Below are 19,068 nucleotides of genomic sequence, written 5' to 3' on the forward strand. Positions count from 1 at the left end.
AACTAAGAAATCACAAAGGGAGACACCTTTGGAGATAGAAAACCTTGGGAAGAAAACAGGGGCCATAGATGCAAATATCAACAACAGAATACAAGCGTTAGAAGAAAGAATCTCAAATGCCAAAGATACCATAGAAACCATTGGCTCAACAGTCAAAGAAAATGCAAAATGCAAAAAGCTTGTAACCTGAAACATCCAGGAAATCCAGGACACAATGAGAGGACCAAACCTAAGGATTATATATATATATATATATGAGTGAAGATTTACAACTTAGAGGATATATTCAACAAAATTATGGAAGAAAACTTCCCAAACCTAAAGAGAGAGTTGCCCATGAATATACAAGAAGCCCACAGAACTCCAAACAGACTGGACCAGAACAGAAATACCTCCTGTCACATAATAATCAAAACCCCAAATGTACTAAACAAAGAAATGATATTAAGAGTAGTAAGAGAAAAAGGGCAAGTAACATATAAAGGAAGACCTATCAGAATTACACCAGACTTCTCACCAGAGACCATGAAAGCTAGAAGATCCTGGGCAGATCTCATACAGACTCTAAGAGAACACAAATGCCAGCCAAGACTACTATACCCAGAAAAACTCTCAATCACCATAGATGGAGAAACCAAGATATTCCATGATAAAACCAAATTTACACAATGTCTTTACACAAACCCAGCCCTACAAAGGATAATAGGTGGAAAACTCCAATACAAGGAGGGAAACTACACCCTGGAAAAAGCAAGATAGTAACCTTCTTCCATCAAACCCAAAAGAAGATAACCACTCAAATATAAAAATAACAATAAAAATAACAGGAAGTAATAATCACTATTCCTTAATATCTCTTAACATCAATGGACTCAATTCCCCAATAAAAAGATATAGACTAATAGACTGAATATGTAAACAGGACCCTACATTTTGCTACTTACAGGAAACACACTTCAGTGTCAAAGACAAACACTACCTCAGAGTAAAAGACTGGAAAACAATTTTACAAGCAAATGGTCTTAGGAAACAAGCTAGAGTAGCCATTCTAATATCAAATAAAATTGACTTTCAACCTAAAGTCATCAAAAGAGACACAGAGGGACACTTCTTACTGGTGAAGGGAAAAATCCACCAAGAAGAACTCTCCTTTCAGAACATCTATGCTCCAAAGGCAAGGGCACCCTCATTCATAAAAGAAACTTTAATGAAGCTCAAAGCACACATTGTACCTAACACAATAATCGTGGGTGACTTCAACACTCTACTCTCCTCAATGGACCAATCAGGGAAACACAAACTAAACAGAGACACAGTGAAACTAATTGAAGCTTTGGAACAATTAGATTTAACAAATATATAGAGAACATTTCATCCTAAAGCAAAAGAATATACCTTTTTCTCAACACCTCATGGTACCTTCTCCAAAATCGACCATATAATTGGTCACAAGACAGACCTCAACAAATATAAGAAGTTCAAAATAATCCCATGCCTCCTATCAGATCACTATGGAGTAAGAGTGGTCTTCAATACCAACAAGAACAACAGAATGCCCACATATACATGGAGGCTGAACAATACTCTACTTGATGATACCTTGGCCAAAGAAGAAATAAAGAAAGAAATCAAAGACTTTTTAGAATTTAATGAAAATGAAGGGACAACATACCCAAATCTATGGGACACAATGACAGCAGTGCTAACAGGAAGCCTCATAGCCCTGAGTGCCTCCAAAAAGAAACTGGAGAGAGCATACACTAGCAACTTAACAGCACACCTGAAAGCCCTGGAACAATAAGAAGTTATTTCACCCAGGAGGAGTAGAAGACAGGAAATCATCAAACTCAGGACCAAAATCAATCAAGTAGAAACACAGAGAGCCATACAAAGAATCAACAAAACCAGGATCTGGTTCTTTGAGAAAATCAACAAGATAGATAAACCCTTAGCCAGACTAACCAAAGGGCACAGAGACAGTATGCAAATTAACAAAATTAGGAATGAAAAGGGAGATATAACAACAGAAACTGAGAAAATTAAAAAAAATCATCAGATCCTACTATGAAAGCCTATATGCAACACAACTGGAAAATCTGGAGGAAATGGACAATTTCCTAGACAGATACCAAATACCAAAATTAAATCAGGATCAAATAGAGCAACTAAACAGTCCCATAACCCCTAAAGAAATAGAAGGGGTCATAGAAAGTCTTCCAACTAAAAAAAAATCACAGGTCTAGATGGTTTTACTGCAGAATTCTATCAGACCTTCAAAGAAGACAAACACCAATACTCTTCAAATTATTCCACTAAATAGAAACAGAAGGAACACTACCCAACTAGTTCTGTGAAGCCACAATTACACTGATACCAAAAGCACAGAAAGATCCAACAAAAAAGGAGAACTACAAGCCAATATCCCTTATGAATATTGATGCAAAAAATACTCAATAAAATTCTTTTTTTTGTTCCTTGTTTTTCCTGTGTTTTTTCTTTTTTTTTTATTCGATGTATTCTTTATTTACATTTCAAATGATTTCCCCTTTTCTGGGTCCCCACTCCCCCGCAAGTCCCATAGATCTCTTCCCTCCCCCTGTTCCTCCATCTACTCCTTCCCACTTCCCTGTTCTGGAATTCCCCTATACTGTTGCATTGAGTCTTTCCAGAAGCAGGGGCCACTTCTCCATTCTTTTTAGACATCATTTAATATGTGGATTATTTATTGGGTATTCCATGTTTCTAGGTTAATATCTACTTATCAGTGAGTGCACACCATGATTGATCTTTTGAGACTGGGTTACCTCACTTAGTATGATGTTCTCCAGCTCCATCCATTTGTCTACGAATTTCATGAATTCATTGTTTCTAATGGCTGAATAGTACTCCATTGTGTAAATATACTACATTTTTTGTATCCATTCCTCGGTTGAGGGACACCTGGGTTCTTTCCAGCTTCTGGCTACTACAAATAGGGCTGCTATAAACATAGTGGACCATGTGTCCTTATTATATGCTGGGGAATCCTCTGGGTATATGCCCAGGGGTGGTATAGCAGGGTCCTCGTAAGTGCCATGCCCAGTTTTCTGAGGAACCTCCAGACTGATTTCCAAAGTGGTTGCACCATCTTACAATCCCACCAGCAGTGGAGGAGTGTTCCTCTTTCTCCACATCCTCACCAGCACCTGCTGTCTCCTGAGTTTTTGACCTTAGCCATTCTGACTGGTATGAGGTGAAATCTCAGGGTTGTTTTTATTTGCATTTCCCTAATGATTAATGATGTACATTTCTTAAGGTGTTTCTCAGCCCTCCGAACTTCTTCATGTCTCAATAAAATTCTTGTCAATCGAATCCAAGAATACATCAAAACGATCATTCACCATGATCAAGTAGGCTTCATCCCAGGGATGCAGGGATTGTTCAATATACAGAAATCCATCAATGCAACTCATTACATAGACCAACTAAAAGAAAAAAACCACATGGTCATTTCATTAGATGCTGAAAAAGCATTTGACAAAATTCAACTTCTTTTCATGCTATAAGTCTTAGAAAGAACAGGAATTCAAGGCCCATACCTAAACATAGTAAAAGCAATATACAGCAAACCAATAGCCAACATCAAACTAAATGGAGAGAAACTTGAAGCAATCCCACTAAAATCAGGGATTAGACAAGGCTGCCCCACTCTCCATATCTCTTCAATATAGTACTTGAAGTTCTAGCTAGAGCAATTAGGAGGTCAAAGGGATACAAATTGTAAAGCAAGAAGTTAAACTATCACTATTTGCAGATGATATGATAGTATACTTAAGTGACCCAAAAAAACTACACCTGAAACTCCTACAGCTGATAAACAACTTCAGCAAAGGGGCAGGTTATAAAATCAACTCAAGCAAATCAGTAGCTTTCCTATACCCAAAGGATGAACATGCTGAGAAAGAAATTAGGGAAACAACACCCTTCACAATAGCCACAAACAATATAAAGTATCTTCGGGTGACTTTAACCAAACAAGTGAAAGATCTGTATGACAAGAACTTCAGGTCTCTGAAGAAGGAAATCAAAGACCTCAGAAAACTGAAAAATCTTCCATGCTCATGGATTGGCAGGGTTAATATAGTAAAAATGGCCATCTTGCCAAAAGCAATCTACAGATTCAATGCAATCCCCATCAAAATCCCAACTCAGTTCTTCATAGAGTTAGAAAAAGCAATTCTCAAATTCATCTAAAATAACAAAAAACCCAGGATAGCTAAAACTATTCTTAACAGTAAAAGAACTTCCAGGGGAATCAGTATCCCGGACCTCAAGCAGTACTACAGAGCAATAGTGTTAAAAACTGCATGATATTGGTACAGTGACAGGCACGTAGATCAATGGAATAGGATTGAAGACCCAGAAATGAACCCACACACCTATGGCCACTTGATCTTTCACAAAGGAGCTGAAACCATCCAGTGGAAAAAAGATAGCCTTTTCAACAAATGGTGCTGGCTCAATTGAAGGTCAGCAGGCAGAAGAATGCAAATTGATCCATTCTTATCTCCTTGTACTAAGCTCAACTCCAAGTGGATCAAAGACCTCCACATAAAACCAGACACATTGAAACTAATAGAAAAGAAACTAGGGAAGACCCTTGAGGACATGGGCACAGGGGGAAATGTTCCTGAACAGAACACCAATAGCTTATACTCTAAGAACAAGAATTGACAAATGAGACCTCATAAAATTACAAAGTTTCTGTAAGGCAAAGGACACTGTCAAAAGGACAAAATGGCAACCAACAAACTGGGGAAAGATCTTCACCAACCCTACATCTGACAGAGGGCTAACATCCAATATATACAAAGAACTCAAGAAGTTAGACTCCAGAGAACCAAATAACCCTATTAAAAAAATGGGGTACAGAGCTAAACAAAGAATTGTCACCTGAAGAACTTCAAATGGCTGAGAAGCACCTTAAGAAATATTCAGCATCATTAGTCATTAGGGGAATTCAAATTTGAGCCAGTACCATACTGTTTTTATTAGAATGAATTTGTAGTATAACTTAAAGTCAGGCGTAATGATGCCTTCAGAAATGTTCTTTTTGCTCAGGATTCCTTTGACTATCTAGGGTCTGAAGTGCTTCCATATGAATATTAAGGTTTTTTTCCCCCTGTACCTGTAAAGAGTGGAATTAGAATTTGTATTACATTGAATCCCATGGAAAATTGCCAAACTCTGTTTTAGGACCCAAGAGGTCAAGATGTCCTAGCTAATTTATCTTAGTTTCTGTTAATCTGTGTGGAACCAACCCCTCTAACCAACAGCTTATCTTAACTTTTGTTAAACTGCTTGCTTGCAAAGAAACCCCTCCAGTTAACTGTTTATCTTAGTTTTTGTTAGGCTACTTCCTTCTGTGAAGTTCCCTGTAGCTACCAAAAGAGATGCCAGGATGTGGTTTTTGCCTTCAAAACCCCATGCTCTGGACACTTGGGTACACACGACCCAAACATTGAGTGTAGCCCCAGCTGCCTGGACTAAAGACTTTCAATTGGCTCTAAACTGTGTTTGAGTAGTCATGTTTGGTGGGCTCCCTGTGACACTATTTCCTCTTCTAATTAGTAATCCTTATGAAAATGCTGTAGAAGTCTGTTTGGTTTTGGTTTGGTTTGGTTTTTTTGCACGTTTGTACATTTAACTGTTCCAATTGGGTTTAACTTTTATTTTGATCTTGATCTTTCATCTTTCATCAGTTTGCATCCTGTACATTTAAATTTCCTAATAAAAAATTGGTTAAAAACAATTCTTTCCAGAGCTGCTCCATATGTAGTCAGTATAATTTCTATCCATGTTTTGTGTTCTGTCTTATGTTTAAATGCCTATACAATGCTGCCTTCTACACACAGATGACCACAACAGGAGCCAGAATAAAACTGTCAGCCACCAAATGTCACCATTAGTGCTTGCCTAAAACACTGAGAGTATAGACATACATGTGACAAAGTGAAAACAACCAAATGGATCGTTATTTTATTTCCAAATTAAGGTAACCACCAGTATGCTGATCCAATAAGATTTTTATGTATATTTCTGTGGCTGTAATTCATTAAAAATTTAAACTTGTCTTTGAGCTTTATGGAGGTCAAATTGAGATATCCAGAGACTTCTGGCCAACTCATCAGTATTTGTACTCCGGGCATTTATGCATGCAATTCAGAGCTAGTTTACATTCTGCATCAATTTCAGAATAGATCTCCCAGGGAGTTTTGAAACGTCAAGGCAGATAACTCTCCTTCTTGGTGAAGTCTTAACTGTAACCCTAGAGTTTCACCCGGCGAGCCTCCCAGTCTGTCCAAATGAGCACTTTGAAATACAAGGGCCGTGTATCTCTGGCCTCCAGACAGTTCTGCAGAAGGCTTGGCTTCAAGAATTGCGAAAGTCTGTGATTTCCTGGGGAGGAATTGTATGTGACGCAGTAGAATGAACTGCGGACCTTTAGCCAGATGTTAGTACAAAACTGGAAATCACAGCTCCTCATGGTCATCTAACCCACCACCCACAAAACCCACCAGATTCCACAAGCCGAAGCTTCTGGATTCTACCTTAAATCTCTAGTCACCCAGACAAAATCATTTCAAGACACAATCAACAATTATAACCAGTTTAATCAATCTTAGGGACTTCGGTTAGAGACATACAAAGTGCTGCAATTTATTGTGGTAAAACAGTAGGTAAGGCTTTTGAAGATGGCAAGATGCTGGTATGAGAAGCCAGAGTTCCTGGCTCTGTTACAGAAAATTTTTCCTGAGCACACACAGGATGTGAAGATGTTTTGTTATATAAGTCTCTATTCCTATACTTTTTATTCCTATATCTCTTTTCTATACTTTTTTCCTTTGAGACATGTTTGCTTCTCTTGTATGTGTAATCTTGTATCTGATGGTAGAGCAGGCCTTTCTGTGAAAAATCAAAGAGAGTTCAGCTCTTCAACTGGCCATGCCCCAGTTTGCTAAAAACAGTCCGAGAATGGGTGTGCTGAACACTGCTGGCTACGCAGACCAGAAAACACAGTCTGAAGGCATGCACACACTGTCCAGTGCTCTGTGATCCTGAAGAATGTCCCTGATGCTGTTTTCAACCTGACTCCAGACAAGGCAGAGATGCTTTCAAATGGCCTTCCTCTCACTTACCGATAAAATTTGACCTTCTTGTCTGTATATGTTTGATATTGAAATGGTAGCAGTGAAAGGAAAGAGAGGTATGTATCCAGCAAGATCTGGGAGAAGCATCACCATAGAAACAGCACCTCTGCCAAGAGCCAATAAAGGGATGTCCTAGATGAACGCCAACAGAACGGGAGATAGGCCCCGCCCTCAGGAGAGCATCTGGTTTGATTCCACTTGCTTACCCCCTTTCTCCTTTACTCCTCACACTCCCAACCATCAAAACCAATTGCACAGAGCAGTGTAGAGGACCAGGATAGGTTGTAGAATTGTCAAATAAGAAAGGAGGACCTTGGAGACAAATCTGTCCAGCTTCCCAAATGATGAATGAGGTTACAAAATGTCAGCAGCAAGATGCTGGTATGAGAAGCCAGAGTTCCTGGCTCTGTTACAGAAAATTTTTCCTGAGCACACACAGGATGTGAAGATGTTTTGTTATATAAGTCTCTATTCCTATAGCTTTTTTCCCCTTAAGACATTGATCATATTTGCTTCTTAGAATCATGCCATCGCAAGAGACATAAAACTAACAATGCCTGCTCCTTCTACCTCCCCCCCACCTCTCTCTCTCCCCTTTCCTTCCTGGGTATAAATCCCTGAGAGCAGCAAAGATTGAAAAACTCACCCCCAGGGAAATACAATTTCCTCTCGCCTGTAATAGTTCAAAAATAGATCAAACTCAGCCTTCTGAGGTTTCCAAAGGTTACCAACTTAAGTTCTAAATATATTTTTTAAAAAGGGAGACTCCCCAAACAATCTGATAAATTTACATAATGTGTTTATTTTATTTACATCTCCACCCACTACACTGAATTTTACCTTCAGGTTTAAAGTGTTCCCCTGTGGTTCAGTATCTTAAAGCAGGCTGTGTGTCTTTATCTGGTTTTCATAAGGCCGAAATAAAACTAATAAAAATGTTTCTCCCACAATTCTCTTGAACTATCTGTTTATAAATGGTCTTTTAAAATTTGAGCTGAACTTGCCAAATTGACCATTTCTAGTATTGCACATGAATCCAATTGGTTCATCTAATTCTTGACTACAGTGCTAAAAAGGACATCTATTTTCCCCAGGCATATAAAGGAGGGATGGAGGTAAGTAGAGGAGCAGATGGAAGCGGGATGGATGGATGGATGGATGGATGGATGGATGGAGGGAGGGAGGGATGGATGGATGGAGGGATGGATGGAGAGAACTACCACAACACAGCAAAAAGTTTCCCCAGTGAGCTCCCAATAAGAAAGAAAACATCAAACACCAACAATGGCAAAACATTTACTAGAAATTCCCAAAATTTTTAAAATTGTTATAAAACATAAACAAGCACACTGAAGCTAATCACTAGACATAAAAATCTTACCTTTTCTCTAGGTAGATATGAATACAAAAAGGAATCACTACAGGCATTTGCTATGGGTAAAGGCTCTAGGTAGTAGGCTATTGCACACAGATTATCTCACTGAGTACCATTTAGGAAACATTAGGCTTAGAAATTAAGACCAGTTGGGCAGGGGACACTGAGCCATTAGCACCATCACAACCGACCATCTATCAAGGCCGCATAAGATTAACAAGCTCTTTGTGGAAAGCAGTTTTGGTTGGTCAGCAATTGACTGAGGGCCAGAGAAGGAAGGCTGCAGAGCTAATGGCTGATTTTGGGGAAGCATGACTGTTTGGTTGGTTGGTTTTGGTTTTGGTTTGCTTACTTCCTTATGAATAAACCTATTCCCCAGGCTACAGTTTTATTTGCTTTCTATCATACTTTGCAACCTCATTTCTTTGACAGCCCAACTCACGACTGGCGTCCCAGGTCCTGATGTCTCTCTGGTGGCTCCGCTGCTCTGATGACGAGTTAGCTAAAGCTCAACTCATACATTCATATGTGAATTGTGTTTTTAATGGTTTGAGAATTTGTGCTTGATAGTCATCAACCATGTGAGGTAGGTAGTAAGTACATCCTCATTTCGTAGAGGAGGAAACCGAGTCTCAGGAAAGACACATTACCCCCCCACCCCTGTCACAGGAGTAAGTGGGTGTGAGCAGCAATTCGAATACAGAACCTTATAAAGGAAATAAACTAGCGACTCACCTATAGATCCCCAAATTGCGCTGCAATGTCTATTTTTAAAATCAGCTTCATCTATATGTCTGTACATTTAGATGTTTGTGTCATGAACAGGACAGCTATACACTAAGAGGAACCGATCCCCAGTGGCCCAAGCCTGAGTGAACTGTCTCGCTTCCTTTCAATCCTCAAGCTTTTAAAATGGGATCTGTCAGAGGCATTTGCCCATGGCTTGCATGGAACACTGTCAATAAAGGGCGGCGTTCCACCGCTTTGATAGTTCCGCCTGCATCCGTGTACCGTGCAGCAGATTGCTACTGACATTGTCACACAAGTCACTGAAACATTCATGGCCTTAGAGGAGCCACTCTGGTATTCTGTCCCTGCATGGAATAGTCTCAACAGTCTTTCTATAAGTCTGACCATGTTAGCGGCCCCTCTGCAGAGACAGTCAGCTGCTTTTGACCCTGTTTGTAAAACAGACAACTCCACAGACTTTTTAATGCTTTCTTTGGGCATGTAAGGCTTTGTTGTCCTGGCAAGGGAAGCTCAAGTCTAGAGGAAGACTGACTCTCAATCTGAGAGCACCACACAACATACTCTAAATTCTGCAATTGCATCTGGAAAAGGCACTCTTCACATACATGGCGAATCTGGCAACATGTGTTTTGGTTGAAACACATCATTGGAATGGACCCTTTTACATACCTAAGACCCATCCAACATAGATGCTAATTTACAAGCCTTTTTTACATAAATAAGATTCAAAGTTTGGATGGATTGGTGTTTAAGTTAATAAAAATCTGTACTTGTCCCATGAGGCCTTGGTCCACAGAATCACAGATTGGACAGTGCCCATCTGGCCTGGAATCTTGCAGAAGCCATCACTACCTGACAGGTGTTGGCAGCTGGAGGCCACGGATTTAAGTTAAGCAATGTGATCGGCCCTGTGCTTAGCCCCTGAGCAGCCTAAGCCCAGCCCCAGATGAGGTGAAAAGATGGCTTTGTGGTCAAGTCCATCTTGACTCAAAATTTCACTGTCTTATCAGGACTAAAGCCGCTCAACGCATCTGTGGTTTTCTTACATAAATTTTCAATCCAGCTCGTGTTATTATAAAGCGTCTTTTCCAGCCCTGATGCTGGGGCTGGACTTTTAGCTCGCATATTTTTTCCAGATGTGATGAGCTCTCCGTAGCCCTCTTGGTGAGCAAATGCGTATCCGGATCTTCTGGAGCTTGACCTGCGGGTCTGAGGCCTTCTGCTTCGTAGGGGCCTTTCCTTTCTCTGAGCCTTCTGCCACCGGCGGATCTGGGGAGAAAGAGTGCCACAGTGCAACCATGAACCCAAGCATTAGACTCCAGACACTCAGCCACTGAGTAAAACGAAAGCCATTTTTGTTACTTAATTAAATGTCTACAACAACAACAAAAAAAAACCTTTGCTTTGCTCCAAAAGGAAGCTTTAAGCCCAAAGCCATAACATTCTCCACCCCAAAAATGACACTAGGCACTAATCAATTTTGCCCTACCAAAAAATCCTCATATAAACAAGAAATATTTCGATAAAATTCATTACTGACTCAATTTCATGGGCCATATGGTGAATTGGGGGTGGGCGTGTTGCTTTGTTTTAGTAACAGTATTGGAAACAGAGCCCAGGATCTTGTGCATACTTTTGTATAGAAATATTATATCTATAGTCCAAATACCCAGTCTTTCACCTCTCTTTCCCTTTAAGGAGCTATCTGGATCCTACAGTCACTAGTAACTGGTTTAGAAGAAAAATTTCAGAAATTAGAGTCACAATGTTCTCTCTCTTATGGAAGGTCAACTTGTCATGAGACTTTAGGGGTTTTCATTTATTCTGGTTTGGGGGGCACATGTGTGTGTGTGTGTGTGTGTGTGTGTGTGTGTGTGTGCGTATGTGTGTGTGTGTGTTTCCGTGTCTACGTGTTTATGTCTGTATGTATATTTCTGTGTATGCCTGTGTGTGTGTGTTTGTGATTCACAAGTATGAAGGAGTTGCCTTTTAAAGAACATGTGCAACACAGCCCCTAAGAGGACCCACAGAAGCTCAGGAAAAAGGGGGTAGAAATACCCAGAGGAACAAACTCCTGCTGCTAGGTAATGTCCCATTAACCCTCAGCATTAGCTCAAAAAAAAAAAAAAAGACCTAAGCATCCTTTGGGTGGGTTTCAATGTGTCTTCTATCTCCATAGGAAAGTGAATGGAGAAGAGGACCAGAGGTTTTGCATAAGTGACCAATTCTAATTTTCAGGTCTGAGGATACTTACTAAGCAAAACATGACAATCATCCTTAACACAAGAAAAATGGGCATCTTCAGATTGCCTGTTACTTTATGGCTTGGATTCAGCTCAGATCCAAACAAAAGAACAGACACAGAGATTCTGTGACTCCTTTCATACCCTGCCCCCAGAATGTAAGAAGCATGACGGTAAGAAAAGCTTGGATCCCTGGGCCTCACTGATCTAGCCTCACTCCCTCTAAAAACATGTTATCTTTCTTTGCGCTATGATGATGCAGCATGTCTCCCTCTCCTTCTCTCCGCCCTGAGTCTCAGCCTGGCCCAGCACTGCTTTATTTCTACTGTTTCCTATGATCCATTGAGATCTCTTCTAATCTCTAGTCCAGGTTTCTTTCTACACCATGCTTTCGGTTGTGTTCTGCCTCTGTATTCCCAGTCTGCTCGGCATGCTGCCATTCCCTTTCAAACTCTGCTCTCCAGGTAACAGGTCTGTCTCACGTATTTCCTGAGGCAATATTCTATTTCTACCAAAATGATGAGACCCCTTCACGTGACTTCTCTGGAATCCTTGTATGCTACCCATAGATTTCCCTGTAGCTTGCCCTTCTCTTAAAGTAATACTCCAAAATGATTCCAGTGAGTCAGGGGTAAAAACACATCTAATCCATCAGTCCATACCCACCTATAGTGCAATGCACCTCTCTTCACTGACATTCAGGACTAGTATGTTCAAGATACCTGTTGGGGAAGCGGTTTCATCTACTCTGTTACGATGCCATGGACCTATAAAAATTTCCTTAACCATCCCTGTGCCTCGTTTGGACAGAGAAGGACATCATTCATGAAAGTCACCAACCATCGTTCAAGTATTCACGGTGTCTCAAACATACCTGATCACTCAGGCTTGGGTATAAATACATCTTCAGAAATCTGAACACCACCACTGGCATGACTGACGTCACTGCTGTCAAAAGAACCACGAGCCAGACAAACTTCTGGCTCAGGGAACGCCTTGCATTTCCTACATTAGAGAGACACAGACACCCTGGCTATAAAACACCGAATTGCTATAAAATCTCTAGAATTACATAAATTAATTTACAGTTACAGTTAGTGGTTCTGACTTAAACTGATAACCATATGCATTTAAAGACACATCTTCGACATGATGACGAGCACCTGGGGACAGCTAGCCTGACACAGAGTCCCCTCACCCAGGCTCCTTTCAGCTTTGCTCCGTTCCTTCCTTTCAACCTCACGATCCATGACCAGTTTAGAATTTCTGATTAATGATTTGATGCAGGCCAATTCGAAAACAATGGCCTCACTGACTGTGTCATAGGGAAATGCCACATCTGGCACAAGGGTAACCTTTGAAATTCTAGGCAACAGCCCAGAAAAGCTACCTCAAAAGGAACTTGCTATTACGTTGGCACTCCCTTGGTTCTGAGCTAAAGATGGGAGAAGATCCCGGAGGCTCCAGGTTTGATGAAAAGAGTTTCCCCGCGACCACCGAGTCTGCTACCCAACCTGAGAAATGGCAGGCCAGAGAAACTCACTGCCAAGCCTGGAGTCAGCTTCCAGACTTTACCCTCATTTCTCGCATATTTATTGTTTGTCTAATCAAGGCAGCAAAGAGGGCCAGGCAGATTTCGTGGGACTACACCATCCCTGTCCCTGCTAATTTTCTAGGGATTCATCATAATACCTTCAACCATCCAGGTCCTCATCCCAGTGAGCCAGTATTAACACCATTCAAATGGGCTTTGGGTATGAGAGTTTTGGCAACTGATTGGTATGTCTGCTTTTTCTGGCTTTGGAAAGTAAATCTGTCTACCAAAGAGCAGCCAACTCCAGTTGTTGTAAGCCAAGGGCAGAAACAAACTTGATTCAATCAAATAAATGTCTTTTTAAGCTCCTTGAAGCTCATTACCCACAGACAACGTTGAGAAAAACAAGCCTCACTTTAAAGCCACACCCTCCCTGCTGCTGGTTACTAAGGAAAAAACCTTTCTTTTTTCTTTTCTTTTCATTTCTTTCTTTCTTTCATACTTTCTTTTTTTTAACCCCAATGTTGATCTAACTTTTGTAAACTTTCATTGGATCTCAGTAATTAATTCATGGAATGGCATGTGCTTAAGTAAAAAGGATTAGTCCCCACACAAACTACATTCTCCAGGGGAAGCAATCCCATTTTGCATGTTAGAATGGTCTAACATAGATTGGAAATGCACCAAACATTCAAGATTTGGTAACACAAAACTAAATAAATAAACTGAAACTTAAAAACAGTTCACTGGCCTTCCCTTCCTGACTGGCATGTTCCAATGACTAACTAACATGTCTCTACATGGTTGGAATCTTTTGGTAAACAAAGCATTAATGTGGTGTACTGGAGCAAGATTGTTAGGATTTGAAGCGGTTACTGTATGTGAAGGAATGGACAAAGTTGAAGAACAGTGTCCCCACACTTACGCACACAGCTGCAAGGAAACAGAATCCAGGCCTCGGTGAAGACCACCACCTCAAAATCAATCCTGTAAGCCTTCCAACACAGGCCTCATAAGAAATTGTTTTCTAGGCTGAGGTGATCAGAGAATGGACTCAAGTGCTATGCTTCCTGCTTGAGCTCAAAGGACTGTCTTTGAACATCATTCCTTACTAATTTGTTGAGGTGAACTCAGAAAATCTGTTCCTTACTTAATCACCAGCAGTAGAGATTTCCAAACTTCTTGGAAAGTGCATTCATGGTTCTTATGTAAAAGTCAGTGTGATCTTGGCAGAATCACTTTGAAGTGTGGACCTTAACATAGGAACACCGGATGTATTCTCTTTGTTAAATGTAACTTCATGGCTTTAAGGAATTTCAGGGGTTCCTTGATACCCCATCAGACATCCAAATTCCCCCATGTTGCCCTCAAATATAGTCGTCATCATTTCTTGCATAATAATATTGTGGTTGGTTAGTTTTATGTAAACTTGACACAAGCTAGAGTTATTTGGGAAGAAGGACTCTCTATAAAATTGGCCTGTGGGCAAGTCTAGAGTCTAGTTTCTTAATTCATGATTGATATCAGAGGACCCAGCTCATTGTGAGTAGTGCCACTGCTGGGCTAGTCATCTGGGGTGCTATAAGAAAGCAGATTGCGCAGGAGAACAAGTCAATAAGTTACATTCATGGCCTCTGCATCAGTTCCTGCTTCTAGGTTCCTGACTTGAGCCTCTGCCCCCTGACCTCCCTTCATGATGGACTGTGGTCAGGATATGTAAGATGAAATAAACCCTTTCCTCCCCAAGTTGCTTTTTGACATGGTGTTTTGTCACAATAGGAACCCTAACCAAGACAAGCACTCAACTCTCATCAGAGTCAGTATTTACTTAACCGGGATCCATATTAAATGTTTTATATGTAGAAACTCATTTGTTCTTCACTTTTTCTATTGAAAATAGGAACAATTAATAACCAAGTTTATAGATAAATATTAAATCATGGAAAGGAAAGAAAATTTGTTCAACACCACACAATTTGTTAAGTAGTGGAGCTGGCCTTTAATCCCCTTACATCTATCCAGCCTTCTCTTCTGGCCACTTTTGGAAGGGTGTTCAAAAATCTGTAGAGGACTCTAACTTATGAATCACTTCTCATTCATCTAATTGCATATGATGTCTGTGAGAGAACTCTGGTAGATAAGCTCGTGGTAACCTGGTATAAGGAGAGCTGGCTATTTCCTTCTCTTTCCTGTTTTATAATAAAGAAACTTTTCACAGACTGTAAATATACATGTTATGCCCCTTTTTCTTCTAGGGCACAGCCTACTACTGCACCTTAGCCATGGGAGCCTATAAATTCTATCTGGCAAGGAAGAAAGCAGTCTCTTGGAACCTCTTTCATGTCTGGAAGGTTTTGGGTGCACGAATCAATTTCTAGAAAAAAAGAGTGCTGGCCACTTCTAGCTCCACCTAACACAAAAACAAGTCATAAAGATGAAGGACTTTAAGTATGACACAAGGCTTTACAACAGGTAGGATCACTTACCAACAAAGGGGAACTGGTGTGGGAAGATTGCAAAGACACCATCGCTGTGCATGGCCAGTAAAATGGAGAAATAGGTAGCAACACTGCCCCAGATGAAGACATGATTAACCATAGTCCAGTAACTTGTGTCCAAAGCTATCTGCAAATAAAGTCAAATGCAAAAAGAGAGGCCTTTTAGACATAAAAAAAAATCATGTACACAGAAGTTTGACTCCAGGATGACTCTAGAACATGAAGACAACTGAACCAACCACACATCTATCTCCATTTCTGTACACACAGTGTACAGTGGCAAGTGCTAGACAAGAGTCTAGAGCTTAGGTATATAGGCAACTATATCTGCCAAGGTTAAAACATACTCAGGAGGTGAGATGTCAAGGGTTTTATTTTAAATATTTTTATAAGATGGTGTGATATTTTTATATGACCATTCCAACTCATTCTGACGACCCCTTTCTTATATTCCTTAAATCAAAGAAAAGAAAAATCTCTGATATTTGTCATAAAATTTGTGTGGCAATGTGGCCCCCATCCCTTTTTCCCTTCCTGTATCTTGTGTGGCAGCTGCAATACTATTTACACAGCAGAGGCCTCAGGAAACATGCAGATAAAGGACTGTAGACTCCTACTCTGTCTGAAGGTGTCCTATCTGCAGCATAAATATATCCCTCTCAAGACACAAGGGTATGTTCCATTCCCACGGCAGTTTGCTGCCCTCTGAAGTGTCGCAACACTAAAGACACTAGAAGCAGAAGATAATGAACTACAGGATCATTACACCTGAAGACAGCCCTGCAGTCCATCTTGGCCAAGACCTGCTAATTATCTAATGTCTTGGACTACTAGGACAGTAAACCCAAACCTGCAATTCTTTCTTCCACCACCTGCTATGTCATCACCAGCAAAAGAAAATATCCTGGTCCATATTATAAGAAGGAAAAGAAATCATAATCCATGTTTTTCTAAAGGCCCTGCTAAAAGAGGGGATGTCTCCCCCTTGAAATAGAACCAACCAATGTGAGTGAGAAGCTTTAGGGCAGTAGCTAAGCAGACTTCCTAAGGGAACACAAACCAAACCTGAGGATAAAATTCCACTTATGTTAAAGCATGAAACAGAAAAACCAAAGGGGAGTCCCCACTGGTGAGCGCTGGCTGCACACCCTGGAACAAACAAATGTAAACGACAGGGAGTACACGCCAAGACACGCAAACCACTTGTGACTCTGTGGATAGCGGAGTCATGAACCCAATACAGTTACTAGGATCTTTAAACAAAATAACGGGTAAATAAAGAAGTGCTGATCAAAGGTATGATAAAAGAAAACTGTCCTCAGCCAGCAGTAGCCTAGATTTTCAGACTGAGAGGACTGTTCAAATCCCTAGCAAATGAGTTCAAAAACAAATTACATTCTGGTGGTGTTAGTGAAAGCAATTGAACAGGTTTTAGACCAAAGAGGTAAGAGGTGCTATCAGAATAGAAAAAGAGTCAACTGACATCAATCTACTACAGTGAAACTGGAAGATAAAAATGTAGCAATAAAGCTGACAAGGGGCAGCGACAGGGCAGGAGGAGCCCTAGCTGATGAGTCGTATTCTCACACAATATAGTGTTTAAATACAAAGATAAATGATGTTTAAACTCACATTTTAATATCCAAATACTCTTTCTGAACTAACTTCAGAACCTATGTTAAAGGAGTATTCAGAAGCATTCTGAAGCAAAACAAACCATCATTTATAAACCAGCATTGAGGATAAGAGTAAAGACAGAGGGAGAAAAGAAAAATCAAAACTGTCTCAAACCACGATGCAGCCACAGACCCTACAGTGGTGTCCTGCTCCAAGATGTGCCAGCAAAATGGTGGCACACAGCTTGTGGTAACAACCAACCAAGATCTGCTTTGATTTAAGGCTCACTCCACAAGATGAAACCCACACCTGACACTGCTTGAGTGGCCAAGAATCTAAGACTAGATAGTTCTGGGACCTAGGGTAAAACCAAATACCGCTGCTATAGAAGACCTAAAAAGTAGCAATAACAGGACATTCTGATGTCCACAGAGAGCAGCGGCTTGCTCTGCCAGCATCAGAGGGGCATCCCCCCTGCAGCAAAAGAGAGCAAAGACAGAGACCCACAGACAGACATGAGTGTGGAAGACCTTGGAACACTGTCACCTAAATGGAATGACTTCATCAAATCCTTCCCCCCCTCAGTGTTCAGGGAGCCCTTTGGAAAGGGAGGCAGAAAGAGTATACGGCCTAGAGGGGCTGGAGGACCCCAAGGACACAAGGCCTTCTAAATCAACATGATGGATGGACACATAAATGCAATTCTGATCTGATTTTGTCTTATCATATGTCATGATTTGAGATGAGATGAAATGATATATGATATATGATATATGATATGATATTCTCCCAAAAGTCTGTTTTCTAATGAGAGGCACGAACGGGATGGATCCAGATGGGAGGAGAGATGGGGAGGAATTGGGAGGAGTTAAGGAACAGGAAACTGTAATCCAGGCATATTATATGATGGGAAAAAAAATCTATTTCAATACAAAAAAAAGTTAAAAAGCTGAAAGAAAAAAAAAGCTCCAAATTTGTTTCATTCGAGATCGATGAAGAAAGATCTAGAACAAGACTGTAAAACGTTTGGTTATAATTAAAAATATTTCCAGATTCCACCTCACCCCATTGAGAACAGCTAGGATCAATAAAGCAGATGTCAACAAATGCTAATGAGGTTCTCAGGAAAGGGCACACCTTATTTAGTGTTAGTAGGAGTGTGAACTGGTGTAGCTACTATGGAAATCAGTTGTGCAAGAAAACTAAAAGTGAGGCTATTTGATCTGTATGTACTGCTCCTGGGCATACACCCAAAGACTCCACATTCCATTGCAGGGACACCTGTCCGACTGTGAGCGTTGCTGCTCTATTCACAACAGCAGGACATGGAGACAGCCTGGATGTCCATCAACAGGTGAACAGTTAATGAGAACATGGTACATATAAACAATGAAACTAAACTAAGCTGCAAAGAAAAGCAAGATTTTAAAACGATATATGTACGAAAACAGACATAACTGGAAATATTTGACTAGGTGAGGATCTGGGCCCAGAAAGACAATGGCTGCTTGCTCTTTCAAATGTGAATCCTAGCTTTGCATTTTTAAAATTTGTATGCTTTATATAGGGTGTCTATAGACATCAAAAAGCCAGAAATTTTCCTGAAAGAGGGGAGGGAATGCATGTGGTGTGAAAGGAGATGGGGTAAGAGCTTAAAGAGGAGTTTGGATGGGGGTACCCTGTGTGGGTGGACAGTGTTGTTCCCAAAAGACATGAATTATTAAACAAAAATCTCAGTGTCACACATGGAGCACACCCCTATGAGGTGTTGGCTAAGGTGTCTTCAGAGGTTCCCCCAAACAACCAGACTATCACTACTGATCTTGGCTGACCACCAACACTAGATAGTAAAATCCTTTTG

General features: G+C 40.6%; 1 protein-coding gene across 5 annotated transcripts in view; it reads right to left on the bottom strand.

Moving 5' to 3' along the window:
* Positions 1-8,371: 8,371 nt before the first annotated feature.
* Atp8b4 (ATPase phospholipid transporting 8B4 (putative)) overlaps positions 8,372-19,068 on the bottom strand; it is a 192,172-nt gene continuing 181,475 nt past the window's right edge. For all 5 annotated transcript variants that reach the window (XM_052183505.1, XM_052183500.1, XM_052183502.1 and 2 more), the window contains 3 exons: positions 15,579-15,717; positions 12,433-12,563; positions 8,372-10,584 (listed from right to left, as the gene is read on the bottom strand). In XM_052183505.1, the coding sequence (XP_052039465.1) occupies positions 10,303-10,584; positions 12,433-12,563; positions 15,579-15,717 (552 nt within the window). In that variant the 3' untranslated portion in view covers positions 8,372-10,302. The remainder of the gene's footprint in view (positions 10,585-12,432; positions 12,564-15,578; positions 15,718-19,068) is intronic.

The sequence above is a fragment of the Apodemus sylvaticus genome, chromosome 5 (assembly GCF_947179515.1).
Source record: "Apodemus sylvaticus chromosome 5, mApoSyl1.1, whole genome shotgun sequence".
Classification (NCBI taxonomy): Eukaryota; Metazoa; Chordata; class Mammalia; order Rodentia; family Muridae; genus Apodemus; species Apodemus sylvaticus.